The sequence below is a fragment of the Stigmatopora argus genome, chromosome 17 (assembly GCF_051989625.1).
Source record: "Stigmatopora argus isolate UIUO_Sarg chromosome 17, RoL_Sarg_1.0, whole genome shotgun sequence".
Lineage (NCBI taxonomy): Eukaryota > Metazoa > Chordata > Actinopteri > Syngnathiformes > Syngnathidae > Stigmatopora > Stigmatopora argus.
The window spans coordinates 2,464,820-2,485,991 of NC_135403.1; the positions used below are offsets into that span (position 1 = coordinate 2,464,820).

General features: G+C 43.4%; 1 protein-coding gene across 3 annotated transcripts in view; it reads left to right on the forward strand.

Annotated features, from left to right (window-relative positions):
- dcaf11 (ddb1 and cul4 associated factor 11) overlaps positions 1-7,142 on the forward strand; it is an 84,482-nt gene extending 77,340 nt beyond the window's left edge. For all 3 annotated transcript variants that reach the window (XM_077624843.1, XM_077624841.1, XM_077624842.1), the window contains 3 exons: positions 2,231-2,383; positions 4,302-4,408; positions 6,657-7,142. In XM_077624843.1, the coding sequence (XP_077480969.1) occupies positions 2,231-2,383; positions 4,302-4,408; positions 6,657-6,728 (332 nt within the window). In that variant the 3' untranslated portion in view covers positions 6,729-7,142. The remainder of the gene's footprint in view (positions 1-2,230; positions 2,384-4,301; positions 4,409-6,656) is intronic.
- Positions 7,143-21,172: the final 14,030 nt, after the last annotated feature.

The window sequence follows — 21,172 nt, forward strand, 5'->3', positions numbered from 1 at the left end:
TTAAGTATTTCGTCAACCACCAATTGTGCAAGTTATCCTACTTGAAAAGATTAAAGAGGTCTGGATTTGTCAGCATGGGTAAACCTCAACCATGAGAGACAGAATGTCAGGAAGAAGAAAAAAACAGAAAATCACGTTGTTTGATTTGTAAAGAATTTATTGGCAAAACATGGTGGAAAATAAGTATTTGGTCAATACCAAAAGCTCATCTCAATGCTTTGCTATGTACCCTTTGTTGGCAATAACGGAAGCCAAACCTTTTCTGTAACTCTTCACAAGCTTTTCACACACTGTTGCTGGTATTTTGGCCCATTCCTCCATGCAGATCTCCTCTAGAGCAGTGATGTTTTGGGCCTGTCGTTGGGCAACATGGACTTTCAACTCCCTCCACAGATTTTCTATGGGGTTGAGATCTGGAGACTGGCTAGGCCACTCCAGGATCATGAAATGCTTCTTACGAAGCCACTCCTTTGTTGCCCTGGCTATGTTTGGGATCATTTTCATGCTGAAAGACCCAGCCACGTCTCATCTTCAATGTATTTGCTGATGGAAGGAGATTTTCACTTAAAATCTCTCGATACATGGCCTCATTCATTCTTTCCTTTACACAGATCAGTTGTACTGGTCCCTTTGCAGAAAAACAGCCCCAAAGCATGATGTTTCCACCCTCATGCTTCACAGTGAGTATGGTGTTCTTCGGATGCAATTCAGTATTCTTTCTCCTCCAAACACGAGAACCTGTGTTTCTACCAAAAAGTTCTATTTTGGTTTCATCTGACCATAACACATTCTCCGAGTCTTCTTCTGGATCATCCAAATGCTCTCTAGCGAACCGCAGACAAGCCTGGATGTGCACTGGCTTCAGCACGGGGACACGTCGGGCAGTGCAGGATTTGAGTCCCTGGCGGTGCATTGTGTTGCTTATAGTAGCCTTTGTTATTGTGGTCCCAGCTCTCTGTAGGTCATTCACTAGGTCCCCTCGTGTGGTTCTGGGATTTTTGCTCACCGTTCTTGCTATTATTTTGACGCCACGTGGTGAGATCTTGCATGCAACCCCAGATCGAGGGAGATCATCAGTGATCTTGTATGTCTTCCATTTTCCAATAATTGCTCCCGCAGTTGATTTCTTTACACTAAGCGTTTTACTTATTGCAGATTCAGTCTTCCCAGCCTGTGCAGGTCTACAATTTTGTCTCTGATGTCCTTTGACAGCTCTTTGGTCTTGACCATAGTGGAGTTTGGAGTGAGGTTGTGGACAGGTGTCTTTTATACCGATAATGAGTTAAAACAGATGCTATTAATACAGGTAACGAGTGGGGGCCTCGTTATACCTCGTTAGAAGAAGTTAGACCTCTTTGACAGCCAGAAATCTCGCTTGTTTGAAGGTGACCAAATACTTATTTTCCACTCTAATTTGGAAATAAATTCTTTAAAAATCAAAAATGTGATTTTCAGTTTTTTTTTCCACATTCTGTCTCTCATGATTGAGGTTTACCCATGTTGACAATTACAGGCCTCTCTAATCTTTTCAAGTAGGAGAACTTGCACAATTGGTGGTTGACTAAATACTTATTACCCCCACTGTACGTGTGAGCGTGAATGGTTGTCCATCTCATTGTGCCCTGCCATTGGCAGGCAGCCAATTCAGGGTTTCTCCACAGTTGGCTGGGTTAGGCTCCAACAACACTTGTGAGGATAAACCGGTACTGAAAATTAATGTATTAATAAAATAAAAATTGTCTGAGATGAACTTGCGGTGGGTTTTATCATTTAGTCAGGGGTTAGATCATTTTCACAATAAATATATTTCTATGTGGAATATTTAAATGAAAGAAAAAGGGCCATGAATCACCCTTGAAAAGAGAAAGATTATTTCTTATTTTTGTCCATCTACTAAGTGTGGGATACAATTTATATGTTCCACCCAACATAATGCATCATGTAAACTTTGTTAGGTCATTGCACCACAGTTATGACTGAGGTTTCTTGGTTATTTTCTCACCGCGGACGAACCATTGCAGCACGTGCACAAAAGCACCACCAAGCTAGATGCTGTCCATTCAGGTGTTTTATTCCACATCTGAATGCAGGTGCTATGTTCATGCATACAAACGAATCAATCCTAAGGGTTTTTTTGGGACAATGGCACAGGTGTGAAATCATTTATATTCGGCAAGTCCTCAATAAATTGTTGTTTATGTTATTGTTTTGTTCTTTTTATTCTACCCAGCTCTGAGGCGACACAAGTTGGCTGGTGACACCTCGGTGATGACATATCGCGGCCACGGCGTTCTGCATACGCTCATCCGCTGCCGTTTCTCACCGGAGTTCAGCACGGGACATAAATTCATTTACTCTGGGTGCTCCACGGGAAAGATTGTCAGTGAGTGGGTCCTCCTTTTTAACAGTGAACCCTTCTATTTAGTGTTGAAGAGATATATTTCGTACAATCACATGTATTTGTTCATCTGTATTGTATTGCTGTGCTTATTTTATTCATAGTGTCCGTGAATCTGTTTTTCTTTTCAAGCAAAAGGATTTTTCCCGAACCAAAGTTGTCGCTTAAAGTTTTTTCAACCTTGGTGTCCAGATAATCTCAGGGCACGAAGAGACCAAAGGACAACCATTTACGCTCACACTCATGCCTAGAGTAAATTTTGAGTGTTAAAACCAGCCTAACCTGCATAATTTTGCGATGTGGGAAGAAACCCAGGTACCCGGAAAAATTCCACGCAAGCCTGGGGAGAACATGCAAACTCCACAAAGTCCAGCCCCCTTTCAGCGAGGTACAGCTTCACGTTTAGGAAGATACAGTTTAAGAACCAGTCCTTTGTGAATGCTTTCGTGATCCAGGCTTTCCTGTTGTTCATCCAACAGACATGCAGCAACCCTTTGTTCTTGATTTTTTACAGCTGTTGAACTTGTAGATTAAATTAGCAGCAGGCGATCCGTGTGAACCCTGGCACTTTCAGTTAATCTTTGAATGAGAATGTCAGGAAAGGCATTCTCTTCTTCAACGTACTGTGTCGCTGCCTGTTACGGCAGCGTGGCAGACCTCGCTCGCTGTGGCTCCTAAGTCCCCGCTCCGCATCGGTGGTTCCGTTAGTGATTCTTTTGCAAGACGCTTAAGAGGCATTTTAGACGACGATTCAAAATCCAAACAAAGCTGGAAAAGGCTCACTGTAGTCTTTCTCCAATTGGTAATGTGAAGTCCAATCCGATGAAAACAGGACAGGCATGATGGCCTTTTATAATATTTGTCGTGTCATTCTTCTGCGGTGAAATTCTTCTTCTTGGCAAGTCATTCTCCTGCGGTAAAATTCTTCTGCTTTGGCGCTGAGTGCCACCCAATACAGAGCCAAAGAAGAAGCGGGGCCTCGACTTCCACCATTTTCAATCTCCTGTCTTTTGGATGCAATTTCAGCGTGGATTTTGACGCTTAATGAACTTTTTTTTTCTTAATATAAAATCTGCGATGTACTGAAGCCGTGAATGTTGAAGTTGAAGTGCTTAAAGATCGCAGTATTTAGAAGAAAATCATCAAAATCAACTTAAGCCACAGAAGCTCAGTGATTTTCCATTGTGCATGCCCTAGTTGTGCTCATGGACCAGTAATGAATCATTTGCATAAGCACAATATAAGGTATAACTTTATTTTGGTTTGAGGCCACCTTCCCAGAAGCCACTTTTCATCGAGCTCACATCGGATTGCCTATATTTTTATTTGTTTTACTTTGAGATTATTGCACAGCGTTTTCCCTCCCCCGGACACAGGAGACAGGGGCCCGACTCTGGAGCCAGGCCTCGAGGTGGGAAGTCGAATCTCAGATTGAGGAGGAGTAGTGTGGTTTTTATCCCGGTTGTCGAATAGTGGATGAGCTCTATACCCTCAGCAGGGCTCTCAAGGGGCATGTGAGTCTGCCTAACCACTTCAGATTTGCTTTGTGGACTCAGAGAAGGCGTTGACCATGTCCCTCGGAAAGTCTTGTGGGCGGTACTCCAAGAGTATGGGTGGCTTGGGAACACCACGAGATCCTCCCGCAAGAGCTGGATGAAGTGGCTGGGGAGAGGGAAGCATCCCTGCTGACTTATAAATGGAGGAATATGATCCTGTACTTCGTCTCCTGTTTTATTAAGTACTATTATGATAATCGCTATCTTCTGTGGTGTCGTCTTGCTTTATAATGTGCACCTGCTAAAATAATTAAATAAATATGTGGTAGATGATAATTTACAGCCCACTAAAATTGATATTCTCTACAGTGTATCTTTCAACACTTTTCTTGTGCTTTTCCCTCTAGTCTATGACGTGCTAACAGGTGCCGTGGTTTCTAAATTGTTGAGTCATGGTGCCTGCGTGAGGGACATCAGTTGGCACCCGTACGAAGACATCATCCTCAGTAGCTCTGTGAGTGACATTTCAACAATAAATTGGGACTTTTACTCCAAATGTTTGGTGACCTAAAATTTTACGCTACAAATTATCTCTGCTCTGTGTTTTTAGAAATACAGTCATAAGAAAAAGTTAGTGCACCCCAGATCATTTTCAAGATTTTCCTTTAGAAATCATTGGTTGTTTGGATCAGCAAATTCAGTTAAATATATCATATAGCAGACAAACAGTGATTTTTGAGAAGCAAAATGCAGTTAATAGGATTTACACAGTGGCGGGCCGTCAGGGCCTTCAAGGCCTTCTCTGCTGGCCTAAGAAATATCTGAATCATATTATATTTTGTCCATCAATACTTATTATTCCAAATGGTCTGTTAGCTTCCTTTCATTGCTTTTCCCCCTGGTTGCACTGCTTCCAGATGTTTGTTTTCATATTGGAGCATTTAACCAATCACATTTCAGCCATTATTTGTTGCCAGATCAGATCTGCCTCAAAGCCTTCACAATCAGTTCTTGCGAGCTCTGCTGCATTAAACTAGACTGTTGCTTTTAACCAATCAGATTTCGAGTTGGCAACCCCACAATGATTTTTCATAGGCGTTAGCATTTTGCTGGCTGGGACATGTCATTGCTTTCACAAACTATGATTGGCTAGTAGGCGGGCCAAAGCAGTACCCGAGGCAGCCGAGATCGCAAACTCCACCCACAATGGCCGACAGAAGCAAAAACAAATGGATTCTGTTTGCTCACAAAGCTATTTTCCAGACGGACTTTTCCAGAAAAAAATGGACACAAGCCTGTTACAGCCGGGAAAATGGTGTGTGCGGCACTTTCAGCGCGCTAACTTAGCTCCACAAGCAAATAGTATATTGTTGTGTTGATTTAAAGCTATTTTCAAAACGGACTATGCCGGAAATATGACAGGACAGGCTCGACTTTCATCATTAGCTTCGATGGCGATAGGAAAGAAGGAAGAAAGAAAGGAGGATGGATATTGTGTAAAAAGGATTTTTGGTGAGTAAAATATGGCTATATTCCTAAATAATATTTCAATTGTGGGCCAAGTTCTGATATCTGAAAAGCTCCAGTGTTTGTATTTAATCACAAAATGCTGCTAGGAAGTCGATTTTACCCCAGTTTAATTTTTGGCATTTCACCATTGACGTCCATCGCTGTCTTTTCCTGGGAAAAATCACCCCCCTGGCCTGGTTGTAATGTCTCAAAAGCTCCAGTATTTGTATTCAATCAATAAATGATGCTAGGAAGTGGATTTTAGTGCATTTTTTTGTGCATTTTTTGTCGATACGTATGGACGTATCGACGTTCATCGCTGTCTTTTTACCGCGGAAATTATACTCCGGGCCTGGTTCTGATGTCTAAAAAGCTCCAGTATTTGTATTTAATCAATAAATACTGTTTTCGGCTGGATTTTACCCCATTTTCGGGCAATGTTTGCCCGTACGCTATTGACGTTCATCGCTGTCTTTTCCCAGGAAAATCACCCCCTGGCCTGGTTTTAATGTCTGAAAAGCTCCAGTATTTGTATTTAATCATGAAATGCTGCTAGGAAGTGGATTTTACCCCATTTTTGTGCATTAATTTATTGATTATTTTTTATGTGTCGCAACTGTAGCTGCAGTAGAGGTTTTATAGCCATAAAATAGTTTTTGATGGTTGGATTGATACGTTGAAGGCGCTACCAGAAAATGCACCGCCCGCCACTGGATTTACAGAAACCTAAATATTTGCCCGAAATTTTACTCATATTTCAAATTTCTCGTATGTCGAGGTACCTCTGTGTGTGTGTGTGTATGTATGTGTATATATATATATATATATATATATATATGTATATGTATATGTGTATATATATATATATATATATATATATATATATATATATATATACACACACATTAAAAACACGACATTCACGAAACTGCAAGTTGACGACCCCATGACACGATGACGTCATGACGCAATGGCGCAGTGACGTCATGACGCAAACCAATGGCCGATACGGTCATTTATTTCAAAATACAGAAAAGATGAACAGATAAAACGCTAAAGAAAATTCATTTTGACGTCTATGAATGAAATTCAAGGAAAAAAGTATGTATCTTGCATAAAACGTGACAAAACTCACATTCCTGCTCGTTCGGAGCACGGCCATCTCACCAAGGTCGCTGCCGTCTAAACCTGTTGAAGCCGCGAGGTGGTAAAGGATGACAGTAAGCGGTTCTATTCTCCTTCTGTGTCCACAGTGGGACTGCTCTGTTCAAATGTGGGACCACAGAGAAACTCATCCTCTGGAGGAGGAACGCGAGCGAGAATAACTGCTCTGAGCCCGGGAGAGAAGACGAGACTCGGCATTGCAGAAGAAGCTTTTAAATTCAGCACTTTGATGGGATTAGATGTTTGGGTGCTATCAAGACACAGACACTGTACAGTTGCCTTAACAGAAGCCTAAGTTATTCTTTTGGCCTATGACATTCGTGCAGAGTAAAGTATTGAATATGACTAACTAATGCGGTTTTCATCTTGAAAATGAGACCATGTTGGTAAATTGTGGGGAGAAAACTGTCTGACATTTCTGTTTAAAATGTATTCTATTGATGCAGAAATGTTGAAAATGTCAGCTTTTGTTTTTCTTAGGGGCTAAATTAGTAAATCATTGAGTCTTAGCACCAAATAAAAAAATAAAAAGATGAAATATTTTTTAAATGAAAAAATACTTTGTAAAACATGAATCGTGTGGTTGTGTGATTTGATCTAATCTTGCAATTTTTTGGCACTTGTATCAGAGGTCTTATCTCAACAGTTGTCAAACTGTTGGTGACATTATTTTAAACTTTTGGGAATTTGTTCTACATGGCCTCTCCAAACTTCTATGTCTATGTTTTTGTCTAGGAGTCTACCTGAGCCGCGTGCCCAATATGTGGTAAGCCCATAGGACGACACATGTACCTCTTAGTACAAGTCCGGCCGCCAGGCACTAGCCATTGTCCCCAACTTCCAGGCCTGGTTCCAGAGTGAGGTCCCAGTGATCCACATCCAGACTAGGGAAAACAGACCTCATAGTTGGGACGCATCATAGAAGGTCGCAATTGATTCTTTTGAGTCATTTTTTGTTTGGTCCCTCACCTAGGACCTGTTTGCCATGGGTGATCTTGCCAGGGACAAAAAGTCCCAGACAATACAGCTCCTTGGATAATTGGGACATACAAACCCCAAAATGAGTTGATGATTGGTATGGGTGTAGTTTTTCTGTAAATTAATCTAAAATATTTAGATTGGACCTTAACTGGTTCATAAAATTATTTAAATATTACAACACACCTAGAATGTTGATCAGCATATTAAAAGATTAGTATAAACCTGCCACTTTTTTAAAATAACTGCACGTGAAATACATTTTCTCAAATTGTGAAAGTATGCAAATGACACATTTCAACCAAATGAGTCATGGTCAGCTATACTAGGTGTTGTCTTTGTCTTGAAGTGACTTTTGTTGGCTTAGTTTCATACAGCATACAAAACGCTCTTTGTTGTGTAGTGGGAAAAGAGTGTGCAAGACTAGCTAGCGACACATCTGCTAGATTTTTTCAATAATTGATTTCCAATACATACACATCTCAAGAAAACTCAATGCAATATGATTTACAGCCCTTTCTGTAACTGCAAAGACTGTACTTGATGAACCTCAACAGTCTTTTGTATTATTTTAAATTTATGAGGAATAAATTGACAACTAAACCTCCCGAGATCACTATCTCAACATCTTGTATTGAAGGCAAAGTAAAAGAAAAACACAGGATTTATTCCAATTTTATCTTGTAATGTATTTTAAATTGTGTACTATTCAATTGCAGTCTTTTAAATTGCATTAGGCGCTGCCTCGGCAAGCCCTGGGTCGGTGCGCGTACTGCTTTAAAATAGTCACATGACCAATGCCAGAACTGTCGACACAACAGTTGCGAGCCAAACTGTTTATAAAGAAGCGCATCCGTCAATAGGAGGTTGGCGCAAAACGAGAATCAAGTTATTGACGCGTATATTGCGGTCTAAGATGGAGGACCTCCATAGAAAACGCAAATGTTGAGTAGCGAACCAGTTGCTATGCACACATGCATCTTTTGTCCCTTGCGAACGCATATTCTCCAAAGCAGGAGAAATTGCGACAAAGAAACGAAATACGTAGACTCAATTACAAAACACTGGAGAAACTCATTTTTGTTATTAAAATTTTCAAACGAGTCCATTGTCATTGTTATTCACAGCACTTACACTATTTTGACATTATGAAAGATGTTCACTTAATTTATCAACTGTCACAATATCAAACAGCATTTTTAATTACAATTCACATGTGGAACAAGAAAATGTCAATGCAAACACATTCATTGCCATGAAAAAGTATTTGCCCCCTTCCCGATTTATGTGTTTTTGCATATTTATGACACTCACACACACACGTTTAAGATCATGAAATACATTTTCGTATGAGAGACAACCCAAGGAAAAAGAAAATGCAGTTTCTCAACGATGATTTACCAAGGCAGAAAAAAATTACAAACTTGTCTGGCCCTCTGTGAAAAACTAATTGCCCCCCCCCCTTTGTTAAATCACAAAATAACTGACTAATCACACTTGTTGGAAAATTGAGTTCAATTTCACAGATCACTCCCACACCTGATTACCACCACGTCTTGAATGAAGAAAACACTTAAATAGAATGTGTCAGACAAAGTGAAGTAGACTACAATATCAGAGCATCATGCCATGATCCAAAGAAATGCGGAAAAAAAAGTGATGGACATCAGTCTGGAATAGGTTACTAAGCCATTTCCAAGGCTTTGGGGCTTTAGCGAACCACTGACAGAGCCATTATCCACAATTCGAGAGAACTGGAAACAGTGGCAAACCTTCCCTGGAGTGGCCAGCCAACTAAAATTACTCCAAGAGTGCAACGACCACTCATCCAGGAGGTCACAAAAAAACCTAGAAAAACATCAAAAGAACTGCAGGCCTCGCTCAGTTAAGGAGTTCATGACTCTACTATAAGAAAAGCACTGGCCAAAGCTGGCATCCATGGCAGAGTTCCAAGGTGAAAACCATTGCGGCCCATTACATTTGGTATAAAAAGAACACTATACCAACAGTAAAGCATGGTGGTGGCAGTGTAATGGTCAGGAGCTGCTTTCGCTGCCTCAGGACCAGGATTTCATTTAATTGCTGGAAGAAAAATTTCTGCTGTCTACCAGCAAATTTTGAAGGAGAACATCCGGCCCTCAGTTCGTGCGCTCCAACGCTCTGCAGCATGACAATTATCCAAACCACACCAGCAGGTTCATCTCTGTATAGCTAAAAAAAAAGTTAAGGTATTGGAATGGCCAGGTGAAAGTCCGGACTTAAATCCAATTGAAATGCTGTGTTGTGCTGAAATGGGCTGTTCATGCTAGAAAACCCTCTAATATTGCAGAATTAAACAATTCTGCACAGAAGAGTACGCCAAAATTCCTCCAACGCCTTTTGAAAGACTCATTACAAATTATCGTAAACGCTTCATTTCAGTTATTGCTGCCAAAGGTGGCACAACCTGTTATTAGGTTCAGGGGGCAATTACTTTTTCACAGAGGGCCAGACAAGTTTGTAATAGTTTTCTGCCTTGGTAAATAAAATCATCATTTAGAAACTGCATTTTCTATTTCCTTGGGTTGTCTCTGTGTCATACTAAAATTGGTTTGATGATCTGAAACCTTTGTGGGTGATAAATATGCAAAAAACACAAATCAGGAACGGGGCAAAAACTTTTTCACGGCACTGTATATATATGTTGGTATCGGATACAATAGGTCAGGGGTCGGGAACCTTTTTGACAGACAGAGCCAGAAACAATTCATATTTTCCAATGTTATTTCTTGAGAGTGTATCTTGAACTGATCTTTCTTATGTCTGCACATTCCCCCTTCAGTCACTCTTTTGGAATCAAAAGATTCCAACAAAATGCAAAGTCATAATAGGATAAACAAGAATCACTGATACACTCAAAGCAAATTTTGGCAAAATTTAGCATTCCCCTTTTGAGTTCGACAGATTTTAGGGCAATTGTCTCTTTCTTCAATGATGACGTACATACATCACCAGAGGAAGCATCATGGTTCAAGAGGGAGGGAAAGACTACAACTAATGTATATGCTATATTGCAAGGAGGAAGCAAATGACTGCGTTCGCCTAGGGTGAGATAGTTTGGCCAAATTATCATTTCTCGGCGGGGACAAGTGTGTCGGATTTGGGGTTCGCTGGGATGGAAGCCGGTGGAGCCGAAGGCCCCCGTGGAGGTGAGGGCTGAGATGGTACCACGTGTCCCCCTTTCCTGTCAGGCGGACTGCAGATTATGTTCTTCCCACCACCGAATATGGACCGTCCCACCACTTCCGTTTAGTCATTCTAAGCCACACAGAAACAATCATTAAGCACGTGAGGCACATCAATGTCTTTCAGTGAGAGATGGGAGAATGCAAACGTTAATTGTTTCAACTCTGGTAGTCCTTCTGGAATTTGGTTTGACAATGGACCCGAGGGCGCCGGGAACAGTCGGTTTGTGTGACACTCAAAGGGTGTCCACCCCTTAGCCAAATTTCAAATCAAAATCAAAAGTCTTTATTGTCATCATACACAGCTGCGTATAACGAAATTGGTGGTGCTACTCCACAAATTGCGTTTTCCCAGTTAAAAAAAAACCAAGTAATATAAAAAGTCACATCCTGGCAAGGTAAATTCTAAAATATTTCATAATCTAAGATATTGCACATTGTTATTGCACACCCCGATGTTATTGCACAGAAGGGATTGTGTGTCATGCTAACGCAAGTTCAGAGTCCTGATGGCTGTGGGAAAAAACTGTCTTTAAGTCTATTTGTCTGTGCTTTGTGAGACCTGTAGCGTCTGCCAGAGGGCAGCAGCTGGAACAGGTTGTGACCAGGGTGGTATGGGTCCCTGACAATGTTCCCACCTCTGCTGAGGTAGCGAGGGCTGGCAATGTCATCCAGTGAGGGCAGTGAGCAGCCGATGATTTTCTGGGCGGTGTTGATCACTCTCTGCATGGCCTTTCTGTCTGCTGCCGTGCTTCCAGCGTACCACACTGTAATGCAGTATGCCAGGATGCTCTCCACAGTTGCTCTCTAGAAGGTTACCAGAAGCTTAGTGTCCAAGTTGTTCCTCCTGAGTACCCTCAGGAAATTGAGTCGTTTCTGGGCCTTCCTCACCACTGCCGTGGTGTTAGTAGACCAGGAGAGCTTGACCGTGACATGGACCCCCAGGAATTTGAAGGACTGGACCCTGTCTACGCATACTCCATTTATGAGGAGTGGGGCCAGATCTGTGCTGCGTTTGCGAAAGTCCAGTATTATTTCTTTAGTTTTCGTGGTGGTTAGTGTGAGATTGTTCACCAAACACCACGAAGACAGTTTGTTGACCTCATCTCTGTAGGCAGACTCATCCCCCGCCCTGAGATGAGTCGGACCACAGGGGTGTTATCGGCAAATTTGATGATGGAGTTAGACTGGTGGGTCGGTGTACAGTCGTATGTTTACAGGGGGTATAGAAGAGGACTCAGTACACAGCCATGAGGGGAGCCAGTGCTCAGTGTGATGGAGGTGGGGACCAAGTCTAACAGTTTGTGGACGGTTGGTTAAGAAGTTCTTAATCCAGCACCAGATGGAAGAGGATAGTCAAAGGTGGGAGAGTTTGTCAGCCAGAACGTCCGGTGTTATAGTGTTGAAGGCTGAGCTATAGTCAATGAAAAGCATCCTCACATAGTTCCCGTGGTGCTCCAGGTGGCTCAGTGCGGTATGTGGAGCGACGGCGTCCTCAGTGGACCTGTTTGCTCTATAAGCAAACTGGTGAGGGTCAACTGAGGGAGGGATTGTATCCCTGATGTGGCGGGCGACCAACTTTTCAAAGCACATCATGATCACAGGCGTAAGTGCAACAGGCCTATAATCATTCAGGCTGTCAATGGTTGGCTTTTTAGGGGCAGGGATAATGGTGGCAGATTTCAGGCAGGATGGGATGGTGGATTGTTGCAGGGAACAATTGAAAATCTTTGTGAAAACCCCAGTCAGCTGGTCAGCACAGGCTTTGAGCACCTTCCAAGGTACTCCGTCAGGGCCAGCAGCCTTCCTGGTGTTCACAGTCCGAAGTACCAGTCTCACTTCATGTTCCTGAAGCTTCAGTGTACTGCTGCATGCAAGGTGGTGGTGGATGTGTTGAGACTGGGTCTGATTTGTCAGTCTCAAAGTGGGCAAAGAAACGGTTCAGTTACTCTGCTACTGATGCATCTGCATTAACAGACACATTATTGTCATTGTAATTGGTAATGTGTCGTATTCCCTGCCATATCTTCTTTGCGTTATTTTCTGTGAAGTGCTCCTCAATTTTGGTTGTATATTCTGCTTTGGCCTTTTTAATGCCTCTCTTCAGGTCTGCTCTGGCAGCGCTGTATTGTAACTTGTCCCCTGACCTGAAGGCAGTGTTACGGCATTTGATGAGTGCCTGTGTCTCACTGGTCATCCAGGGTTTTTGGTTAGGAAAAACCTGGATACGTTTATTAACAGTGACAGTGTCCGTACAGTTTTTTATGTAGGAAAGTACAGTGTCCGTGTAGTCCTGTAGGTTGTGGTGTTCAAAAAGTTCCCAAATGGTGTGGGAAAAACAGTCCTGCAGCTGAGAAAGGGTCCTCAGGCCATGTTTTTATTATCTTTATTTGTGGCCTTGTTAGCCTCCGGAGTGGGGTTTATTAGGGGGTGAGGGACAGGCAGAGATGGTCGGATCCAGCAAGGTGAGGGAGGGGTGTGGCTCTATAAGCATGTTTGAGGTTAAAATAAACATTGTCTAGTGTTTTATCTCCTCTGGTGTGACACTTCACGTACTGGATAAACTTAGGCAGAACAGTCTTTAAACATGCTTTGTTGAAGTCACCGGCGACAATAAAGACTCCAACGGTAGCATCCGGTGGGATGTAAACAGCCATTACAATGACAATCGTTAGCTCTCTAGGTAGATAGAAGGGCCTGCACCGAACTGCCAAGAGCTCTAAATAAGGGGAACAGTGAGTGTTAATGATCCTACTGTTGCAGCACTAGTCGTTGTGTATGTACACGCAAAGGCTTGGTCAAGAAGATACTCGGAAGCAGTGCTCTGTGCGGTTGTTTCCCCCGCTTTTGCTTTCTTTCTCTTCGCCGTCTCCGTCGTACTCTGAGTGGGCTGACTATCCACGGAGATCCCGGTGGCCTCGAGATGTCCTCGAGGATATTGTAGGTTCGTTGGTAATCTGCTGTGATGGATATATCGCATCTCCTACCAGGAGTAATTAAATCCCGGCAACTGTAGAAAATGTTTGCCTCGCAGATGTTCGTAAATAACGATAAGACTGAGAAAACAAGACACCAAACTGGAGAGCAAAGAGCCGCTGCACCCGTGTGCGCCGCCATCTTGGATCAACTAAAAAAAATTAATTCGCACATTCATTAAAGCGGTTGGAAGTGCTTGTACCCAATTGAGTTTAGAAGAGGCCAATGCCTTGGCCATCTTCTCCTTAATATTCTGGTTCATTCGTTCAACTTGGTCTTGAGATTGTGGGTGATACACAACCAAACGTGTGTTTAAGTCCCAGCGCCTTCTCTACTTCTTGTAAATGTTTGTTTTTGAAATGGATTCCATTGTTTGATCTGATCTTTTTGGGGAAACCATGAGATGAAATATAATGATTGATTAAATGTTTGACCACACTTTTAGCTGAATCATTTTTACATGGATATGCCTCTAGCCAACTGGAATAGGCATCTAGAAACACAAGTAAATATCGTTGTCCTGAAATTGACTGGATGATGTCTGTAAAAACCATAGAGACCACCTGTCCAGGAGCGGTGACCTCTGGGTCATGGCTGCCTTGCGGTGGCTTGGTGGATGGCATGATCATGATGCGGGATTAGACTAGATTAGTTTAGAATTTTATTTCATCCCGTATTCGGAAAATTTAATTGGTTGCAGTAGCAAGACAGACACACAAGTCATTGTAGACCTCGGTAAAAAAAACTGGAGCTACACACAGGAAGTCCACAAGGTGCAGAATCCCTCTTTCAAGCTGATCCGCACAGTCCCTCAGTAGTCTGGCGGTTTTAAAGATCATCTTCAATGCCTAGATCCTCCTAAAATGTCCTATCACCTGATCAGCAGAAGCGGAGAGGCCGGTGCGGGGCTTCAAAGCACACAAGTAGCCCAGCAAGCACTGGCAGCTCCTCCATCTGACCGGGGAGAGATCTCACGCTCCCATAACAATGTTGAATGCTCGGTCTGGAGCGTTGCCTCTTCTCTCGGCACTATTGTCCACTGCTCTCAGCTGATCCCGCGTGCATGACAGTTGAGGCATGGCTGAACGGCTCCAAAGACATCTAGGACTAGCACAAGAAACCAAGCCATGCGACGGGTGGGGTCGAGTCACAAAGGTCGCTACCGGCTGCCACTTGAGCGGCGCCGTCTTGGTTGCAGTAGCAGGAACGGCTACAGACACATGAAAAAGACATTATAGAGTTGGATAAAACTGGAACCACACAGGAAGTCATCCACAAGGTGGGGAACTTCTGCAGACTGAGACGGAGGTTGAAAATATGCAGTCACTCTTCCAACCTTATCCGCACAGTCCCTCAGTAGTCTGGAGCTGAAGAATCAACAGTAATAGAGTCCAAACACTCAACTCCGTTTCCGGCCTGGTACGCGCCGACAGCTCTTCCATCTTATCGGGGAGGGATGTCACTTTCCCTATATAAATAGATGGAATGATTGGTCTGAAGCGTCTTCTCCTGGCACTGTTGCTCTTTCTGCTGCGTATTGTTCATTGTTCACAGCTAATCCCATGTGTATGACAGCGGAGGCATGGCTGAATGGTTCCAAAAAAGAAGCCAAGCTAACAGAACAAAAAGTTGTACAAACATTAAAGTAAAAAGTATAAAGTACAAAGTAAAGTAAATATGAATGTATTAAGAAATATTAAAATGTAATTAAAAAAAGATAGAAAGGCTGTAAAACACAAAAAAACAAATGAGAGTGGGCAGAGCTACTGCCACCTGACAGCGCCATCTTGAAAAGAAAAAAACATATTGAAACGGCTGCAGACTGTACAGACTCTATGTTCTGTTCTAACAATTGATCTCGTAAATGGGTGCCACGACAGGCTGAGTCGCCTTATTACTTCATCTACCCCCACATGGCTTCGTTAATTAGTCGTTTTAATAGTTTTTGCGGTGGGATGCACTTACCATCTTTAGTCCACACTTCAACGTCACCTTTCACACCTCCTTTTGCTTTCCACACACTTCTCTCCTCAGGGCTGGCATCTGACGACATGGCCTATGTCCGATTATTATTGTTGCCATCTTTTTACCGCATCCAAGTCAATCTGTTCCTTACTGCTTATGTCTTCTTCGCTCACCACCATCTGTAGAGTTGGGGGATACTCTGCCACCTCCTTTGCCGCCCTGTCTGCCGCCACATTTCTTCTCACCACCAAATCATCGCTTTTAGCATGTCCTCTGCATTTAACTACTACTGTTTTGGGGAGCATGAGAGCTTCCCTTAATGTAATTATTTCTTGTTGGTGTTTTATCGGGGCTCCTGTCGCGGTCAAGAAGCCATTTCGTTGCCATTAGGCTAACGCTTTGTGGATTACCCCATGAGCATATGCCGAATCAGTGTATATATGTTAGCCGTAGCGCCTTCAGCAATTGTGAGTGCTGTTTTAAGGGCCAGTATTTCGGTGCGTTGCACTGATTGAACTCTGCAACTAAAGTGTTGAATGCCTCCCCAGTCCATTGGATTAAAAGTCCAGGAGAAAGAACAAAACCCTGAGGCAATGGAGTGCAAGAGTAAAGCTCTCCTTTCCATGTGAAAGCAAAATATTTCCTCATGTCAAGATGAAGGAGAATGCAAAAGAAAGCATTTGCCAAGTCAATGCAAGTAAAATGGTTATGGCAGGGGTAGGGAACCTATGGCTCGGGAGCCACATGTGGCTCTTTTGATGGGTGCATCTGGCTCTTTGCTAACCTGTGAGCTAAAATATGGAAATCGCTGTTGACAGAACTGAGATATTACATTTAGAAGTGCTTTAATCTTCATTTTTTTGCTTTAATCTTCGTTTTTTTTGCAGTACTCTTCTGGAATGCACCCTCATTGATTAGCCACAGCATAAGAATCTTTTAAAAAAATATTCAGTTTTTTCCACTTTAAAAGTGGTGAAATTACAAAAATAATTGAAAAGGCACTTGTTTACATGTACCGTATTTTCACGACTATAAGGCGCACCGCATTATAAGGCGCACCCTCAATGAATGACACATTTTTTCCCCATATATAAAGCACACTGGATTATAAGGTGCCCTGTCTATTTTGGAGAAAATTTAAGACTTTTAAGTGCGCCTTAAAGTCGTGAAAATACGGTATGTATTTTGACTTTTAAATTCGTAGTATGGCTCACAAGGAATAACATTGGAAAATATGAATTGTTTGTGGCTCTCTTCGTCAAAAAGGTTCCCGACCCCTGGGTTATGGAGTGAGAAATTTGGGAGAGGGCAGAGTGAGGATTGGGGACAGGTAAAGTGGCAGTGGTAACAGCCGCATTGATGGCACGGAGGTCATGAACCATTCGAAACTTGCCAGTATTTCGTTTTTCTTCTGGCAAAATAGGAGTGTTGTACTCTGAGTGATTTTACACATAAAACCTGTTTTCAAAAGCCTGTCGATGGTGTCTGAAATGCCTTTAGCTGAGTGAGAAGGAGATATCATCATGGAAACATGTGGATGAGATGGTGACATGGTGGGATCTGGCGGGTTATCCATCATGTACCATTTTAATTGTTCATCAGACAAATTTATATTGAAAGCCACTATGGGCTTGCCAAAATACAAATCGCCACAATGTATTTGCCAAGTGTGTCCTTCAATTGTTTGGAACGAATCTGTATAGAACTCATTACCTTGCCTATCATAGTAGAGCAGGGGTCTCAAACTCGCGGCCCGCGGGCCAACTGCGGCCCCCGGGACGATAATTTGCGGCCCCCGTCTTAATATGAAAGATTAATGTTCGTGCGGCCCGCAAGATTGATATGAATGACACTTGTTGTATACGGCTCTGGAGGGCGGGACATCGGCCGGGCTGTCCAGTGCCTCGCTCACTCACTCACTCATTCATTCCTCCAATCAGCTGGGCGGAGGAGAAGCCGTGAAGCCGATCACTCCGCTCGGCGCGCACACTCCTCCGCTGCTCTCAGCATAGAACTGAATGAGGCGCTATGATCCGTGATCCAGCCTGTGTCAGTGTAGCCATCTCCGTGAGTGAAACGGAGAAACGGAGAGCGAAAGTGCGCATGCGCCACTAACCCACGCGACTGAACATGAAAGATCAACCCGAGACTCATTCCAAGTGGAAAAACATATTACAGAGCCCCAGAGATGTCTCTTTCAAAGCCTGGCATGAAGAGAAAGGTCGGTGATGAGCACAGACAGTTTCAAGAAAAGTGGGGAGTGCAATATTTCTTTGTTGAACACAGGGGCACCCGACGTGTCTCATTTGCACTGAAAAAGTTGCGGTGCACAAGGAATACAATTTGAAACGTCGTTATACTACGAGACATGCTGAGGAGTACGAAAAATACCAGGGAAATGAGAGAGCCAACCAGGTTGCCAGTCTTAAAACATGTCTTCTGAGGCAACAGGATTTCTTCAAGAAGGCTACCAAAGACAGTAATGCAGCAGTCGAAGCTAGCTATGCCGTTTGTGAGTTGATTGCTAAAGCAGGAAAGCCATTCACAGAAGGTGAATTTATCAAAAAGTGCATATTACAGGCTGCACATATTGTCTGTCCAGAAAAGAAAAGTCTGTTCAACCACATCAGCCTTTCTGCCAACACCGTGGCAGAGCGCATTTCTCACCTGTCAAGTGACATTTATGATCAACTGTGTGAGAAAGCACAATGTTTCAGTGTATATTCAGTGGCCCTTGATGAGACCACAGACATCACAGACACTGCCCAGCTCGCAATATATGTCCGTGGTGTTGATGACAATTTTGAAGTAATGGAGGAGTTGCTCACAGTAATTCCAATGCATGGCCAGACCACCGCTAAGGAAATATTTCACCAGCTGTGTGATGCCATTAAGAATGCCGGTTTGCCATGGAAGAGCTTTGTTGGAATAACAACCGTTGGAGCCCCATCAATGACAGAGAGGAAGAATGGACTGGTAGCACTTGTTAAAAAAAAACTGGAAGAGGAGGGTGTGGAGGAGGCCATAGCTCTGCACTACATTATCCATCAGCAGGCCCTTTGCAGCAGATGCCTGAAGTTTGACAATGTGATGTCTGTCGTTGTGAAATGCATCAACCAAATCAGATCCAGGGGCTTAAAGCACAGAAGGTTCCGTGCTTTTTTAGAGGAAATGGAGTCAGAATATGGGGATGTGCTCTAGTTCACTGTGGTACGTTGGCTCAGCAGGGGAAATGTGTTGAAGAGATTTTTTGAGTTGAGAGCAGAAGTAAAAGACTTCATGGAGATAGACGGGGTTGCTGTTCCTGTGCTAAGTGATCCCAAATGGCTCATGGACTTGGCTTTTCTTGTTGATATCACACATGAGCTTAATGTACTGAACAAGAAGCTACAAGGCCAGGGGCAACTTGTCAGTGCTGCCTATGACAGCGTGATAGCATTCTGCACTAAACTTGTGTTATGGAAAGCCCAGCTCCCTCAGACAAACCTTTGCCATTTCCCAGCATGCAAGGCTCTCGTGGATGCAGGCACACTATTCAGTGGTGAGAAGTATGTTGAGGCCATTTCGAAGCTACAGGAGGAATTTGATCACAGATTTGCAGACTTCAAGACACACAAAGCCACATTTCAAATTTTTGCTGACCCCTTCTCCTTTGATGTGCAAGATGCCCCTCCTGAGCTTCAAATGGAGCTCATTGACCTGCAGTGCAACTCTGCACTCAAAGCCAAGTTCAGGGAGGTGAGTGGAGAAGCAGACAAGCTTGGGCAATTTTTGAGAGAGTTGACCCACAGCTTCCCTGAACTTTCCCGAATGTTCAAGCGGACCATGTGCCTTTTTGGGAGCACATACTTGTGTGAGAAGCTCTTCTCCACCTTGAACTTCAATAAGTCCAAGTACAGGTCCAGACTTACTGATGAGCATCTTCAAGCTCTACTGAGGGTCTCCACTGCTTCCTCCCTCAAGCCAAATATGTCTCAGCTATGTAAGAAGAAGCGCTGCCAGGTCTCTAGCAGCAAGGAGTAGGCAAGAGAAGCCGTGTTCAGAATATTTCATGTTCAATGTTCCATTCAAGTTCAGAAAGTTAAAGGTTAAAGAGCTGTTAATACAGACATTTGAAACGGAATAAAAATAATTCATTTTCTCTACTTAGCCAGCCAATGTATATCTACTGTATGCTCATTATTATTATTATTTTATATTTGTATTACTGATTGATTGATTTTTTTTCATCTTTAAGTTAATTTATTTAATTCATTATTTCTTGTTAAAAAATAAAGATATTTGATAATGTTGGAATGTTTTATCAGCGTTTTTCTTATGGAAATCCTGATGCGGCCCAGTCTCACCCAGACTCGGCCTCTAGCGGCCCCCAGGTAAATTGAGTTTGAGACCCCTGTAGTAGAGCGTGCAATGCAAGTAGTCAGAAACCAAGTCATAGGTACGTAGGTGCCGTATCCAGGGCAGCCACAAAGTCCAGCAGTGTTCAGCTTGTTTCCAGCCATCGGAATTGGTGAATTGGTGTCAATGCGAGCCCAGTATATGTCAGTAGAGATTGGGGCAGTTGCTAGTTGTTGCTTTGCTGGAGAGTCTTGAAGGAGTTGTGGAAGCTGGAACTCAGGACGATAATCGGGACTGCAAAAGAATGAGTGTCCATCTGGAAAGTGCAGAGATAGTCCGTCTGGGCTGCATTTGATGACGACACATCTTGATAAGAAGGTCTCGGTCCATCAAGTTTACAGGGCACTTCGGAGCATAGATGAAGGCATGAATGAGAGTCTGAGTAGCACTTAGTGGCTACCGGGGAAGTTAAAGGCAGGATGACCTCTTCACCCTTGAATCCTAGTAGTGGTACTCCATCAGTTGAAAGGGAACATCCAGGTGGCAGTGTTGTTACCGTGGAATATCTTGCTCCGGTGTTGACCATGAATGGCAAAACAGTTCCTCTATTGTCAAAATGAGTATGGGATCCTCCAGCCCATAGTTAATGGATCAGGGCATCGTCATTGTTGTGGGTACTGCCCCTGGGCAGGGGTGTACTGCACATGGTGTCCAGCAGAGGGAGGTAAGAATTGTTTGTTAGGTGGCTGCCATGCTTGGCCACCAGTGGACGCCCTTGGGTCATTATAAGAAGCAGGAGGAAGTGTCACGGGTGGACCTTGAGGAGGTACTAGCTGGCGTTGCTCGTCACGGCCCCGCACCCCGTCCTGGCTTCGTTTCCTCCCTCGGTCAGTCCATTTTTGAAGGCGCTGCCAAAAATGGTTCGTCACGAGTCCAATGCCCATTCTCCCACAGGTGTAGCTGGCTCCTCTCTGTCTGTTGGTTGGTTGCCAACTGCCTTGTTGCCTTCTGGGCAGACCCTGTACCTTGACATAGCCAGACTGCTGCATGCTACCCTCGGTACCCGGTCGTTTCGTCGAAAGACGTTTGGTCGACGGACAGTTCGTCGAACGGATGTTTCGTCG